The sequence below is a fragment of the Heterocephalus glaber genome, unplaced genomic scaffold (genome assembly GCF_053883595.1).
Source record: "Heterocephalus glaber isolate CG9 unplaced genomic scaffold, H.glaber_assembly_v1.0 deba00001509, whole genome shotgun sequence".
Lineage (NCBI taxonomy): Eukaryota > Metazoa > Chordata > Mammalia > Rodentia > Bathyergidae > Heterocephalus > Heterocephalus glaber.
In genome coordinates, this window is record NW_028258325.1 from 3,556,080 (window position 1) to 3,572,547 (window position 16,468).

The 16,468-nt window shown below is 54.9% G+C and overlaps 1 protein-coding gene across 4 annotated transcripts in view; it reads right to left on the minus strand.

Annotated features, from left to right (window-relative positions):
• Positions 1-3,347: 3,347 nt before the first annotated feature.
• Kiaa0232 (KIAA0232 ortholog) overlaps positions 3,348-16,468 on the minus strand; it is an 80,380-nt gene continuing 67,259 nt past the window's right edge. For 2 of the 4 annotated variants that reach the window (XM_013073057.3, XM_021260313.2), the window contains exons 7-10: positions 15,768-15,839; positions 11,360-11,468; positions 7,424-7,521; positions 3,348-5,720 (exon numbers count right to left, since the gene is read on the minus strand). In XM_013073057.3, coding sequence (XP_012928511.1) covers positions 5,541-5,720; positions 7,424-7,521; positions 11,360-11,468; positions 15,768-15,839 — 459 coding nt within the window. In that variant the 3' untranslated portion in view covers positions 3,348-5,540. The remainder of the gene's footprint in view (positions 5,721-7,423; positions 7,522-11,359; positions 11,469-15,767; positions 15,840-16,468) is intronic. The other 2 variants (XM_004921094.4, XM_087187295.1) reach the window with 1 other exon arrangement.

Below are 16,468 nucleotides of genomic sequence, written 5' to 3' on the forward strand. Positions count from 1 at the left end.
ATCTTCAGGCACCGTGTGGGTGCAGTGAGGGAGGCCTGGGGACACAGAGCCCAGTTCCCAGCAGAGGCCAGGCCAGTCCGGGCTCCTGTTATCACTGGCTGGCAGCCTGCAGTTATGGGAGGATGTGGGATTAATGTGACATCTGTGACCACTAGGAACTGCACCTTAAAAAAGCCATGGAGTGTGCCCTTGGGCCCTTGACAGGAGACTCAGCCCAGGGAGGCCCCTGGCCTGGAGCCCAGCTTTGGCACAGGGCTGGGTGTGCAGTACGAAGCGAAGGGCTCCCTGCGGGTCTGCTGTCTTCCACAGGTGCCCTGCCCACGGCCTCCAAGCTGAAGGGCTGGGCCAAGCTGGCACTGAGCAGGGTCCCCAGCCTCAGGTCCATAGTTGGCTCAGTGTCCTGGGATGGGGGCACAGCAGGAGGGATGCAAGCTCCCAGCTTTGGAAGCTGCACTGGGTACCCCCAGGACAGTCCCTTGGACTCTGCAACCAGCAGCGATGGGCATGCTGGGCTGGGCCAGAGTTGGACGGACTGGGCCTGGGAGCTCGCAGGGGGGCGGACCCCACCCAGGATTCAGGCTCCAGGTCCCTGGGGTGAAGGGAAGGGGGTCAAGTGTCCCCTTGCAAGCACAAGGGCCCAGGGCTCCTGGCCACGGCCTGCTCTGAGGACCAACATGGAAGGCACCCTCTGCTTGGACGTGTGGCCTCCCCCCCAGCCTGGAAGGGAGCATGGTCCCCATCTGTGGCAGGACCTGTGAGAGTGGCAGGGTAGACTGAGAGCTGACAGCTGCACTACCTTCCTCCCCACAGGCATGGTGGCTCCAGCCCAGCGCCACTGGGAGCCGGGAGCACAGAGGTGCCCTGTGCCCTCCCTCCAGGAGGGCAGGCCTGAGCCGGTCCTGTGATGGTCACACACTGTGCCAGCAGCACCCTGCCAGCGCCTGGCGGTGTGTGACCTCTGTGGGCTCCATGGAAACCAAAGGCACTGACCCAGCCTGAAGGACTGGGCTGCCATGAGGAAGGAGGAAGGGAGGGGCAGCCGCAAGGTAGAGATTTTCTCCGGAGTTACAGGATGCCTGTGGCAACTTCCTCTTTGGATTTCCAGCCTGTTGTTTCCTGTCAGGGACCGGCAAGCCACGGGGAACACGGGGTCCTCTCAGCCTGGGGATGCAGCCCCGTCTCGTTGGCCTTTGCTCCCTAGTGACTCTGAGGATGGCTATTTCACCAACCCTGTGACAAAGGTCCTTTCATGGCCCCCACTCACACCCGGGAACCCGGTACTGGACTCTGGAAGTGACCCCGTCATTGGGTAGGAAGCATGTCACCCACCGGGACAAGGAAAAGGCCACCTGGCGGAAGCAGGGTCCGCACTGCCTGTACTGTCAGGGTCTGCGGGATTCCGGCAAGCACTTTCGGAGCCTCTGCAAAGGGGGCAGCTGAACTGGGAGTGGGACCTGCAAACCCCAACATTCAGGGGGCTGAGGATCACAATTTCAAGCCCAGCCTGGGCAACTTAGCAAGACCCTGTCTCAAAAAAAAGGGCTGAGGAGTAGCTCAGCATGAAGGCCCTGAGTTCAAGCCCTGTACAGCAGAAAGTAGGGCAGCAGTCACCATCACAGCGGGTGGACAGAGCCTGCCCCGTGGCGAGTCTGGCAGGTGCCGGCTAGTACTACTGGCACTGCCCAACATTAGGAGGTGGCATCATTATCAGTCACTGCTCTTCTGAGCATGGGAGGGGTCCCCGAAAACACTACCAACCGTGCCGTGGCGTAAGGCAGCAGCAGGCTGAGGCAACAGTGGCTTCCTGCCTCAGAGTCTGCCTGCAACAGTGCCAACCTGCGGCCACTGCTGGCCCCTTCCGTTCCTGGACATCTGTGCAGATGCAGCTGGGCCCTGGGCATGGCCCGGCCACTTAACAGGTGCCTGGAACCTGCAGGGCCGGCACCTGTAGGGGGATGCAGCAGCATTGGCCCAAGCTCCGTGGGTGACAGAGGCCTTTCCACCCCTCTGCCTGTTCTACGGAATCCTCAGCTGCGATGTCAGAACTGCTGGGGCAGGACCAGGCCTGAGCCCTGGCTGAGCTGCCTCCTGGTACGGGCACCAGGAAACCACACGGATGGCGCGGCGTGCCGATGGTCAGGGCAGAAGGCCGATCCCAGGGGAGGCGCCAGACCTCAGGCGCCTTCTGTGGGACAGGTCCCACCATGAGGGGGCTGGCCTGGTATGGCTACAATGGCAGGTGTCTCCAGAGCAGGCTCTGTGTCCCTCAACACCACGTAGGGCACTCCTCCACCTGGGAGGAAGCTGCAGCCCCAGCCCAGGGAGTTGGACGTCAGAGCAGACGAACCTCGGCATGCCGCCTGCTGACGGGCAGGGAATGTCTCCCACCCGAGAGGGCTCCCTAGGTGTGAACTCCTTTTCCCTGCAAGATCCCAAAGCAAACCAGCCGGTGACTGGGGCGCCAGCGGTCTGCCACTTCATGTTCACAGGTGGCAGAGGACGACTTGATACAAAATGCTGTCGGGGTGACTGAGCACTGTTGGGGAAAACAGACCAAATCTGAAGCCTCATCCCTTGTGCCTCAAAAATGAGCTCTGCATGAAGTACACAGGTGCTAGCACGACGTGGGAGAGCGGTTTTGTACTCTTAAAAGGGAGAAGGCACTAAGAATGTCCCCGAAAGCCCCAGAAACCATGAGGACAGAATGTAAACCTGTCTGTGGAACCCCTTCTCCGCCCCCAGATGAAAGACACACACTAATGTGAGGAGAGCTGAATGCTGAGAAGAGGACCCTTGGGCCCACACAGGGCTTCCCGCCTCACGGCTCATGCTGGTGTCACAGGAGGGCACGCGATCAGATGCTGGGTAGCACCAAGGGTTCCCACATGTCACCCGGGCACCCTGTGGTCTCCGAGGGAAGAGGAGCTTCTGCAGCTCTCCGGTGATCTTCCTGCGCTCACAGTGCACAGGGACGGCGGCCTGCAGTGACCTTCTCTACGACCCGCTCACAGCCACGCTCAGACCCTGGACGGGGAGGACGTCGGGGCGGGAACTCCCGGCTCAGGCCGACGAAGGACAGATGAGGTTTCCTTTCCCCTTACTCTTCTTTAAACATATCCGACTTCTCTTAAAATGAACGTAAGTCACGTTAACACATGGAAGGCTTTTTCAGAACCAAATGAGGAAGAGGAAGCTCGGTGGCAGCAGAGGGCCCGGTGCAGTTCGCGGCCTCCTCGGCGCCCGCCGTGGGCTGAGCTCAGCTCCAGCCTCCTCCTCCTGGTGTACAGCCAGGGTTCCTCGTAATGGTCTTGGCTATGAGAAACAAACACAGGCACCTTTTTTTTTTTTAATTTTTATTTGGTGTTAACTCCACAAGAAAACAAAAAATCAGTTATTCTGGTGTACGTGAAATCAGAACAATACAACCACGGGAAAAAAATCTCAGCCCAGGAATGGAAACTGATACTTCAGTGCTAAGGATATGCAATGCGCTTCATACCACAGTGCGTTTCAGCGTTTGCCAACTTTTTTAAAAACGCATTTTGTAATCAGTCATTCACAAAAACTAAAAACCACACTTTCAACTGTTGCCGAAAGTCACTGAGCTTTAGCCACTCAATTATGAAAACAAATCAATACAGAATTCGTCATCCCTTGGCCCGTCCCTACTCCGCCCCTCCCCGTGGAGGGCGCTCTCCACGCCCCGCTGCAGGATGCGGGCACCCTGCCCACTGAAGCCTTCCCAGTGAGCCCAGGTGCGTCTCATACCTCTTTATTTGGTCTCTGCTACGTGGGCAACGACTTCTAGGGTAACTGTCGTTGCAGTGATTTTAGGAATTCACAACTTCCACTCCGCTTTTGCCTTTGCTATTAAATTAACAGTTCAGTGCAGATGTGAATCGGTTTTTAGGAAGCTCCAGAAGAAAGAAAAATACATGACAACTTATCTGATGTCTGTAAATAAATAACAGCAACATAAAACCTTACCCATGCGTGTGCGCACACACACGCACACACACGCATGCACACACACACACACACACACCACTGTAAAGTGTCAAAGATGTGCTGCGTAAAAATGAACCCTAGCAGGTGGGGGAAGGAGGCTGGCGGGCGCGCTGGGTTGCTCAGGGAGAGAAGGCTGACACAGAACCTCGGGGACCCACAGCCTCTGTGGTGTTTCCTGTGCTATCAGTTAAGAAAAAGGCGACAAACCCAAATGCTCCAAACTTTACAGGCAGTTCAGCTCCCAGGCAGTCAATCGGGCTCACTGCCTGCCGAAGTTAGTAGTGAGGCTGTCTAGACCACGCTAGGCTTCCCATATTCCTGAGGTTACACACACTCAACCGACTGCTCGGATTAGATGTTTTCTACAAGGATAAGTTGGTTAAAAAAGAAAAACAACTTAACACGTTCAGGTTTTGCTGATACGGCCCCTCCCGGCTTGACCCTGCCACACGGTGTCAGTGTCAGGAGCGCTCCAGGAGGTATCAGCAGGTACGGATGCAAAAGACAGACTGACTCCCTGGGTGACTAAGTCACATGTGGTGCTGACAGGACAGCAATCACAGGGCCACGTGGAGAAGGGCTCTACCACCCACCACGGCACACAGAACTCGCCCAGGATATCCTCTCAGACACGATGAGAGCAGCCACACTACACCTCACCATGAGAGCAGCCAGCTGCAGCAGCCGAAGGTTTCTGTGGGTGACAGGGGCCTTTATTGCATGTCCAATGCTCTCGATTTCAAGTTTTGGGGGCTCTGATTCAACAGTCGCCAGAAAAACCACAATCCACAACCAAGGTCCTCCCCCATGTTCCAGACTCTCTGGAGCCCTGACTGCATTTCGATGTGGACGCACTGCAGCACCCACTTAGGCAAGTGTCCCACCCCATGCCCCAAATTCTTGGCACCTCCAGTTAGCAAGAAAGACACACACCGGAGTATCTCACGATACTTCAGGGGGAAATCCCAGGGTAGAAAACACAGTATTCTGAAAGTCTCTAGACGCACGCACACCCTTGCGCTCCTATGTCCATGTTCATAAGATTCTACTGAACAAAGATGGGGACAAGTCACCCATGCTTCCCTCCCGCCCCGGAAAGGACCGATCCACTGCAGGGTGAGAATGATCTCCCAGTGCTTAGAGAACACAGCTAAATGTTCCAAAGCTAAAGTCTCTAAACAGCAGAAGTGGTGCCGGCACCATAGTGCTGACAGGTGACAGAGATGTCACCGAGTGAGAAGGAGAGGCCTGTGGCTGCGAGGCAAGAGCAGCGACACCTCTAGGACGAGCACATGCACAACATTCTGGACCGGACAGCACATCTAGTCTATTCAATAGCAAGAATGAACAGCTGGGAAAGAGATCTCCACAGGACCGCGGTCCTCAATGCTAAAATAAGCAAGAAGAAAGAATCACGGATTGGAATCAGTTACTCCAAGAGGAAACCTATGTCGTTGCTTTAGATGAATAGGTCTCAAAGGGGTGGTTTCCCGTCACACAGCACTGAGAAAGTGCTCACACTAGGTGCGAGGTCAGAGGTGAGTCCGGGAGAAGAGCTCCTCCTCTTGAGGGTCCACCCACTCGCCACCACCGTCAGAGCCTGAGTCTCTGGGGTCAGGGCTGGCGCTGGAGCACATCTTCCTGGAGAGGCCATTTGCTTGGGCCCCAGGACCACCCTCTCTGGTGCACCGTGCTTCAGAGACAGAAGAAACCTGCAAGGCAAGATGGTTTCACAAGATGAGCACAGGTGTGATGAAAAGATGAAAGCAGGTGTGATACTCTGCCCTTACCCCCCCCCCCCATGACACAACAAGCTGCGGTGTGCTCCTGTGGAGAGGCAGGGACAGGAAGAGCTGCCTGCTGCAGGGCGAGACACCATTCCACCTGCTGCCTGAGACCCTGCATCCCCCCTCTGCTGCCCAGTCACCTAGACAGACATGGCCACGTCAGGCCAGGCTAAAGGAATGCTGCTTCTTCCTGCCACGCTCCTGCCGCAGGACAGCAACGGTGCTGGGCACAGGACTCCACTGGGAGGACAAAACTGGACATGCCCGCCCAGGGCTCACAGCCCAGGGGGCAAAGGACAGGCAAACTGACACACTCACGCCCAGACCGCAGGTGCCAGCGCACTGGGGCACAGCCCGGGTTCGGCATGGTGGGAAGGCAGTGCTTCTCGCAGAAGCAGAGGGAGAGGGGGCTGCTATGACCTGGGACCCTGACCTCATAGTGCTTTTCAGGGCAAACCCTTTGTTGTCTGAAGTCTCCCCTTCACCAGATGGTGAGCACCTCCGTCTCCGAGGACAGGAGGTGCAAGTGGCAGCCCCCGCCAACCACAGGAGCTAGCAAGGCCTCCTACCCCATCTTCGGAACTGGCACCAGCCCCACACCATCTCCAAGTGGCAGCCCTGCACCCATGAAAAATTGGAGCAGGAGGACAGAAAAGCCAGCGTGAGGCACCAGGAGGGGCGTGAGGCCGGGGGCAGAACACTCGGGCTGGAGGCACAGCAGGAGTCTGCATTTGCTGAGCGCAGTGGGCAAGAGCAGGGCCCAGCCTCAGACTGCAGGCCCGTCAGGGCTGCACCACGCTGACTCACTGCTCGTACTCTTGGGGCACCTTGGTGTTCTGCTCTGTGGATCAGGCACACCAGACTACACTTGCGAGCACACGGGCGGCACCAAGCTAGTGCCTCACAGGCCGGAGAAGCCCAGCCACTGCTGAGAAGAGGACTAGGGTGGCAGTCTGCGTGAGGCAGAGGGTGGGGGCAGCAGGAAGTGGGCAGCCCATGTGGAGGCGACAAGGGAAACGGGGCAGGGCTGGAGGCCGAGGGGGACAGTGTGAGCCACTTGCCGAGGCAGGCTGGGGACACCAGGACCACTGGCACTGTGGTGCTAGAGCACAGTTCTTACAGGGGCAACCCACACTGGGAAGCAAACAGAGCATCCTGAGAGCCAGTTGCCGGCCTGCCTGCCTGGGAAGGCCCAAGCCGGGGCGGGGCCAAGATGAGCCTGCTCTTCCCTCACCACCCTCCAGGTGCTGCCACGGTGGCCGAGGCAGACACTCAGGCATGGACGAGGCCACATGCCACCATGCGGTGGGCCAGAGGGAGGGCAGAGTGCATCCCACAGGGGCCAGGACAGGGTCACGTTCCAAAGTGGCAGCGCTGGAGGAGGGGTGCAGGGTCGGCTCCGAGTTCACATACAGAGGCAGTAGTGGGCAGGAGATGCCAGAGGGGCACAGGGATCCGGTAGGAAGCCCTGGCAGTGAAAGGCTGAGGTGGAGGTGAGGGAGACCCGAGGGGCCAGCAGGAGCAGGGCTCTGGCTGCAGACCTGGGGCCGTGGGCAGGGATGTGGCCAGCGTGACAGTGAGGGGCGGCCATTTCTAAGTTGTAACGAGGAGGACGACAATCCACTTACCCTATTAAAATCTAACAGATGCTCTTCATTACCAGGTATTTCTTTAACATCTGGATATTCTTCTATACCATTCTCTCCCTTGGCATTTGTATAACAGTCTTAATCATTGTGGATGGAGAAGGGAAAAAGGGAAAAGGGGAAATTCCATTAAGACATAATTTTGAAACAGACATTCTTGTTCCATTTTCACTGCAAAGGTAGGTCTCCCAACACTCTGGAGATTTTAGGTGACCACTAAAAGCACAGCCAGCCAGGTGCACTTGACAAAATCATGATGCCATCAAAACTTCTTAAGCCAGACTGAGTTTAAAAAAAAAAAAGGAAAAAAACAGGTCAGCTAAAGACACATCCCTGTGATTCTACCATGAGACATTCACTCAACAAGTACATTTTCACACCTAGACTGGGACAGGCCCCAGGACACAGGATGAGAAAGACCACAGGGTCTAGTTCTCCAGGACACAGGGAGACAGACACCACCGCAGGAATGTAGTTCATGGGCGCGGGGACAGGAGCTGTGGACAATGCAGCGCCACACTAGGAGGCCACCCTGACAACACCAGGCCAACTTCACCTTGTGGAATGGGGAGAGGAGCGAGCGAGGGTCAGGGTTCGACTGGGCAAATGGACCTCAGGACTGGAAGCACATGCAGGCTGGATTAGAAGGGATCGTACAGATCAAGGAAGTCCCTCATTCTCCACCTGGGAGGGACGTGCAAGTCCCCAGGGGACATCTGGGAACCGCTAACCCTCAGAGGTTCCCAGGCGACTGCTCTGGGGGAGGCCAGACGTTGGTCCTTCTTGAGGCACAGGAAAGGCAGCACCAGATCAGTTGAGTGAGTCTTCTAAGGCCTCTTGTGCTGGGAGTTATCAGGAGGGCCAGCCTCGGGCAGGGCCAAGGCCTCCTGTGCCACTGCACAGCAGGATGGTGGTCAGCTCAGGATCCTGAGAATCTCCCAGGCTCTGGGATCTTACAGGCTGCAGTGGACTCCAGGAGACGCTGCTCACTGGCACAGTGACTCTGGGCATACAAGCATCATCTAACTAACTCTCTGGGCCCCCATCCCCTCCACTGCCCCTCCCAGGGCTTGAGCACACAGAAAGAGGTGCCACATGGGGAGGGAGCACACAGTAACAGCCACAAGCACCAACCCAGGACATGGGCTTTGGGACAGCTGTGGAGGCCGGGGACCTTGCCTCACCTTCCCACCCAAGCGCCCACAGCCCCGCCCCGCCTCACTGGGGCTGTGGTAGGAAGAGGGTGTCTCCCGGATGAAGGCAGGCTTGGGGGTGGGGGAGGCTGTTCAGGTGGGCACTGGGAAGGCGGGATGCTCAAATACACTCCAAGTTCTCCATGACGTTCATGGGAAGAGTCCCCAGGTTCTGAGTGGCGATGTGCATTAGACGCTGCTCAAGGGTTCTTACCCTATTGTGACTCACACACCAGGGAGCATTCCTTTCCTTTACCAGTCAAGGCAGTGAAGGCAGAGAGAGGTCCATCGCTGCCAGTCTAGCAGCTGGGCCCAGTGGCCTCGGCTCCAACTCGGCTGTGTTTCCCCAGCACAGGCCCTAACGCTGTCTCCTGCCCCCTGGCAGGGTTCTCTCGGGCAGCATCTCAGGCTTCCAAGGCCTGGAGAGCTGGGCCCAGCTCTGGAGGGCACCACTGCAGTATCTCCAGGCCCTCTGTGGGCTGCTACTGCACAGGCCCTCTGTGGGCTGCTACTGCACTGGCCCTACAGGAGTCCCAGCCGGCACAGGCTTTCACCGTTCCCCAAGCTCCTCCTTAGAAGACATCTGGCCGGAGGATGGGAATGAGTCTGTCTGAGTTCCTGAGCCCCAAGCAGTGCCCAGCACAGGGGAGGCACACGCTTGCTGCATGCTCAGGCCAGGCAGGCGCAGCAGCAAGCAGTCCCAATTCCCTGGCCCTGTCTCCCCACCCTACTGTCAGTGGGATGGCACAGTAACAAGTGGCCCTGGGCTCTGTCTCCTTGCGCTACTGCCAGTGAGGACATGGCCCATCCAGGGATGCTGGGAGGTCGGGGCTGCCCCTGGCTGAGCAGCGTGTGCTTATGCTTAATCGTTTGTAGCTTCTGCTCAGCAGGCAGGTGGCTGTTTCCCTGGCAAAGTCCCTCCTGAGGCTGTGGGCCCCACATCCATGCTAGAAGGAGGGTGCTTCCTGATACAGGGACTGAGGCACACACGTCACTGTTATTCAGCCACTTCACATACCACAGTACTTTGCAGAATAGCTGCTGGCCCAGACCTGCCAAAGACTACAGGGAGGACCCAAGAGCCAGAGCCAAGCGCTGGACTGGGTTCCTGCCAACTGGTGACAGAGGCTGGCCCAAGGCCAGGGAAGCACGGACGCAGGGTTCTGAAACCCCCGTGGAGTGGTCTTGTGCCATGTGGCAGCACCTTCTCTCTCCCTCAGGCTCTTCCCTCTGCACACAGCTCCAGCCCTCGCCACCCATGTTCTGCTAGCTGCACGGACATCTCTGGTACTCCTGGAAGGAAGGTCCGTGCTGCTACAGTCCTAGTGTCTCCTCATACGAGTGCACACCAGTGCTGTACAGGGCAAAACTTCCAGGACATACACCTGGCCCAGCGGGTGTGCTGCAGGACCTGGTTAAACTACTAACCTTGCAACACTGCCTCCCCCACTGAAAACAAGAGGCAGCACCTCATCCACTCCTGTGGGAGCTACACAAAAGGAGCACCTTCCAGGGTGCAAAGGACTGTCCAGGTACTCATATGAGTGAGCAGCAACCATGGAAGAAACAGATGCCAAGGAAGACTCAGCTCCCCACCTCCTCATGAGGCCGCCAGACCTCTGGGAAGGACGGCGGGACAGGCAAAGCTCTCCGTGGCTACTGCACAGGGAAAAGCAACACTGTCAAAGCAGAGTCCAATAGCCGATCCTGGCAGGCCGGATGGGCACACACCGTGGCTAGGGAGGGAAGCCACTGGCTGCAAGTGAACTGTAGTCCAGCAGGGTAGACATGAGGGACGAAAACGTGTGAACACACACAGAAGGTTCCCATAACCCCGGGCTCTGACAGCAAGGACTGATGGCCCCATACTCAACGCAGACAACAGAAGCCCAGAAGACCACAAGCCATCCAAGCCAGACCACCTGAGCCCACCTCACAAGGTAGGCTCTTTGGCCCCATTTCTCCCAGGACTCCCACAGGATTCCTACAGCTTCTGCAGGGGCTCATTCAGAGCTGTCCTGAGGGAAACCCCTCCTCTCCTGAGAGCAGTCTGCTCCTGCTCTCATTGCCCTCAGCATCTCCCCAGCTCTCTGCATCTGTGCCCACTGCTGCCACCTCACTCCCAAGCTGCTGTGGTAGCCCTGGCTTTGTAATGTGGTGCCCGGGAGCTTTGTAATGCCATCTCTACCTCGGCCAGAGCATTCTAAGCACCACACACCTGAGACTGATGTTGCCATACTGAAATCCTTCACTGCTACCTCTCCCTGCACACTGAAAGCTTCTAAAGTAGCCAGCTCTCCACTCCCCTGACAGGCTTCCCCCAGCCACCTTTCTGGACTCAGCTACACCCTGCCATGCCCCACGGGTTCCTGCTCCTTCAGCTGCCATAGACCCCCCTGCCTCCTTCCACAGCTGGACTTCGAGAGGACTTCTACCTCCGTGAGCTGACATGGCCGGGACAGCTCTTGTCAAAAGTTACTTATGCATTCTTGGCTTTCCAAGCCCCCCATCAGTTCGTGGCTGAGCATAAGAGCAGGTCCAATCCTCATTCACCTCTGTGTCCCCACGGAGGACAAAGAGGCCAGTACTTTGTTGGCCCCCAACAAAGTGCTGGCCACAAAGAGACCTCTTGGTAAGCAGTCCTCAGACCGACACTCAGAGAATGTACTGCTTTTAATGAAACAGAAGTCTGAATGAATTAATGGATGAACACAGGTCTCCTTACCTTCACATTCCGATGCAGGAAAAAGGGGAGAGTACAAGGCTTCTTCCCACCAGGTCTGCTTTTCTTGACTTCTACGCATTTCTTGCACATTAGTGTTCAATCCAGGAAACTATTTAGATTAAAAGCAAATATAGGAGACATTCGTAAACTTTCAGAATAGAGGACAAAGTTCCAGCAGCACTACCCACTATAAATTCAGGATTATTGATTGATTGATTGAGACAGGGTCTCGCTTTGTAGTTCAGGCTGGCTCTGAACTCATTATGTAGCCTAGGCTAGACTCGTACTAGCAGCGATCCTCCTGCCTCAGCCTCCCACATTCGAGGATTACAGGAGCATTCTACAACTGGCTGGAAGTTTTCTTAAAAGCGTACCAGAAAATACTCTCAAATGAAGAAAAATGTCTAGATTTCAGAAGTGCACACCAATTGCAACAGGGCAACCCAAATCTCAGGTGCTCGACAGAGGACAAGGGGACCTCTTCTCATATACCCTTCAGGAGAGGGAGTTTTAAAAAAAGAGGAATAGAAGGAAAATCCTCATGGGCAGCATTACCAACCGAAATGCCTTTATAACAAAATCATTTGCTCAGGTGAGAACCAGAAGGAAGCTGAGATTTAAACACACATATACACATACTACAAATTTAGTAACTCCAATTCAAACAGGATGAGCCAGCCGGAAGAGATGAGGGAAGGACTGCAGAGCAGGGAGGCTCACTCTGCATCACCCCTGTGGCTCCGGCAGCATGAAAGGCAGTGGCCACACACTTGAGTTGGCACCGCCCTTTACAAGCTGCACTCCCAGGGCCAGGCTGGACCTGCCTGCTCACCTGGTAGTGAGCACCAGGGGTCGGGATCGACAGGCAACAGCTGTCAACTGTGGCCCAGAAGAGTCCCTGGGATGGGTCACCAGCAGCCTCCCGGCCAGCTGTGGTTAACACCTGTCCCTTGGTATGCAGGCTTCTCCACTGTGCCTGGGAGGCAGCATGCCAGCCAGCTCCCCCAGGCCGAGGCTGGCAACATCTTTGTAACTGCCAGGGCCGCTGCACTGTGCTTGCGATGGAGAGGCCTACAAACTGCTTAGACATGTCTTCATGGGTTCAAGTTTAAAATCGGAATGGTTTTAGTAACTAAGCAATTCAATCAGGGATCTAATTCAAATGAGCTAACGGTTCAATTCTTGAATAGAATTTTGTTATGCTTTTAGCTATAAATTATTTTACGGTTTTAAAATTGCTTGGTTCAGTAACACGCTCTTTATTATGTAACTAAGTGGGAAATACACTCTAAACTTTCATTTTCACTTAGCGTAACTTTTCAGAAATACTCCCAAATTAGCAACTGTAGAACTGTACTGTCTACCCAGTATGATCAGTGAACCATCACTACTTTCTCCTGCAACTTAGCCTGACAAGGAAATGAGTACTGCTGTTAGAAAAACAGATGTCCAGGACCAGAGAACCCACAGGGCCCAGCAGAATGCAAAAGAGGCTGCTTTCTACAAGACCTGGGCTGACCCAGGTGGGAAGAGCACCTGCAGCAGTTCCAGAAAGGCCTTACCTGTTGTGGGATTACTGGGAGCTAGTCCAGCACCAGGCAGGATGCCCTGGCCAGAATCCTCTCCTTCATCCCAAGGCACTTACAGAGAGAGATGATTTTGGAGGGCAAAGTTCCTGTCTTCCTGTCTACCAGCCTTACTTTACTAGTGTGAGATTAATTATGCTGCATATCTTTTCATCCTTTCTTGAGACAGTAAGGGTGTGAGGGCAAGAGGGAGAAAGCTCATCAGAGGACTGGGTGTGATGAGCAAAGCAGGCTGGCAGCATCACCAAGGTGGGGTCAGAGGCCACGTAACCACACCGGATGCTTCCTAGGGGCAGGACACTGTCACTAGGCAAGGACAGATGCTGCCCAGTGTCTGGGACCTCAGGAAGCCGTCTCTGGCCTGGTCCCGGACTGCGAGCACCTCCCCTCCCCTCTCTCCTGCCAAGGCCCCTGACAAGAGCTGAAGGGCTCCCACAGCAGCTTTAGAAGCAAGCCACTTCTGCATTCTCCATCTGACCGCCAGCTCCTCCAGTTGGAACTCGGGCCTTCTCAATCCGTACACAGCCTTTTATGACATCTCCCTGCTCAGTTGTTTCAACTTTTAGGTCACACAGCAGGGTTGGCTGCTTCTTCACTCATCTAATGTCTGCCTAACGTAATTCTGGTTCGGTTGTGGTGGAAAAGAGTGCAAACACACACCATCACAGAGAACAGAAAAAGCAGAGTGAAGGCAGAGGAAGAGAACCGGACTGCTGGGAGGAGGTGCAAGCTGTCCTCTCGCTCACTCAGCTCCAAGCACTTCCCCACGGCAGCTCTGCATGGAGCCCCCACATGCTTCGCCTAGCTCTTCTTATGTGGACAGCACTGCCTATAACTTCATGTGCTTCCTGTCAGCTCCCTGAGGGCGCGGGCAGCTTCACAAAAGTGGGGCTGTTCATTCCAAGCACCCAGGACAGCACCTGGTATAGCAGATGCTCAGCGCATGCATTCGATGAAAGGATGAAATGGTTAAAGAAAAAAAAGACACATCCCCACTACCAAAAAAAAAAAAAAAACAGGAAAAAAGACACAATTGAAAAAGCCTGACAAGAAATGCTTTAGCAACAGACATCACCCTCAGAAGTGCTTTAGAAGACAGAAGTCAGGTAAGCAAACAAAAGCTTCAGAGGTGCACATGCGCACTCAACATCCTAGTTTCGGTGGAGGAAGGCGCCAGAGACCCATTTTACATGGGGACCAGTGCCCCTCTGCTACAGGCAGTTCCCAGTCACCTGGGTTCCAAAAGTAAAGGGAAACCAACAGGCCTCTCAGAAAGAGGTGATACAAGTGCACCAGAGACTCGAGAGGAGCCAAGTTGCCTGCCTGCCTCTTCTCCTCTGCACACCCCAATATGGAGGACAGGTCGGTGTCCCTCCCTGTGGGGTCTGGGCAGGCCTCCCACCCCTCCAAGCCTATGTGGCCTTAGTAGCTGGACGGTGAAATAAATCTGCGTGGGTATCCAGTGGGACGTGGTAACAGCCCCGTCACAGGTGGACCGTGTGCCACAGCGTGGGTGACCGCCTCAGCACAGTCCCTGGGGGAGCAAGATGGCCTTCTCTCTGAGCTGCACCGGACAGTCCTGTGGAGACAGGCATTAAGCCTTCTGCTACTTTTCTTAGCTTCAAGATGCCTGGCACTAAGTGGGCAACCAAGGCAACTCAAACTTGGGCAATTGCCAGACACCTGCAGCTCCCTACAGCCTCCATGCTCCTCCTCACTCTGGCCCACACTGACATCTGGCCGCACAGCACCTCTACAGCACACCCAGGCACGCTCGGGGCCTTCCTTCCACACTGCTACCAGCCTGGGCGAGGCTCCAAGGTCTCCACAGCCTCCTGGGCTCCCCTTCTCTGCTCCAGCCACCACATTACCTAAAAGTGGGCTGGCTCTAAGGCCCTGGAAGCCAAGGAACTGGCCACTTAAATTACAGTGCATCCGTACAGTGGAGCATGTAAAAAATAAAAAAGGAAGGGCAATTATAATACAATGCCATTTCAGTTAAAAAAAAAACAGGAGGAAATATCTCTGTGATTATGTATGCGCCTGTCCATGCAAGAAACAACCTTGGAGGGCCCACCAGAGTTCATACCCATAACAGCTCTTGGGGACGGGGCTCGACACCAAGTATAGTCTTCTTGGAACTCCTCAGTCTTATAGGAGTTGTCTATTTCAGTTAAAAGAGACTGTTTACAAATCGGTCTTCTTGCCTAGACTGAACCTGTCCCAGGCAAGGACAAAGTCTTGTTCATCAGAATTCCTATCTCAGCAACAGGTATTTAATAAATGTCCACTGAGCTGAACTTTAACTTTTGGGAAAATCAGGGTGGGGGATGTAGCTCAGTGGTGACGTGCCTGCCTAGCAAGCTCAAGGTGCTGAGTTCAATCCCTAGTACCAAAAAAAAAACCAAAGCAAAACTAAGAACTTTTGGGGAAATCCTAGACACCAGTTCCAGTGGCAATCCTACTAGAACTGCAGAGCAATCCTGCTTGCTCTGAAAGTGACGGGGTGCTAGCGTCTTTGAATGGGGCCCTGGAAAGAATGGCTTCACTCGAGGAAGGGGAAAGAGTGTTCTCCGAGGAGCTGCAGAGGACAAACAGACAAAGGGACAGGGGAGGGCACTGGGTCTGGTCCTGGCCCAGTCCCAAACAGTCCCTTCAGGCTGCTCTCTCCACCTCTCCAACCTGGCGCCACACCACAGCGCTGCTGCTGAGACCTCGGTACCCACAACACCTGACTCCCAGACACCCCGAAACATCCTCTGGAAGCTAAGGCCTTCCAGGAAAACCCAAAATTCCAATAACGTGTAAATACATCAACATACTAGAAAGCGAAGGAATATGGTAGTGGTATGGTGCAGACTCTTGCTTCTTTCCTCTTTTTCTTTCTTCCCAATCTGGAACCAGGTGAAATACAAAGTACATAAAGGAATATTTAAGGAGGAAAAGGGGGGCAATAAACAATAGATAAAGGCTAACAATATTACTGGTTTTGCTTACAGTGGCGACTTCAGGGTTCCAAAGGGACTAAGCTCATCCCTCTACAGGTCCCCAGACGCACTGACCACAGCAGTGGCTCTCAAGTTACCGCCTACACCACGGGTAGCAGCTGCACACTTAGGCACTGAGTAAGGCATGGGCCACAGCCACGAGGAGCTGATAACCATGCATGACACACATACTCAGAAAACACAGAAAATGCAATAAAAAAGAGGCATCAAGCACAGAAAAATGAAGAGAACGAAGGAATTAATTCTGATGGGGGTCAGAGTGGAGTAGGGAGAGAAAGTGTCAGTGAAGGAGGTGGCGTGTGGAAAGCCTCATGGTAGGGGTGGGACTCAGCACACAGGGAGGCCAGGAGGGAGGCTGCACTCACTGCTGCGCCTCAGGGGGTGTGACTTCTAGACACTGCTTAGCAAGCTGCTACTGGAGAAAGGACAGGGACTGCTTTGTCAGATAATGCTGAAAAGTGCGTGGATTGTGATGCTTTTTTGGAAACAGGGTATTATTGCCCTCAGTGCTGGTG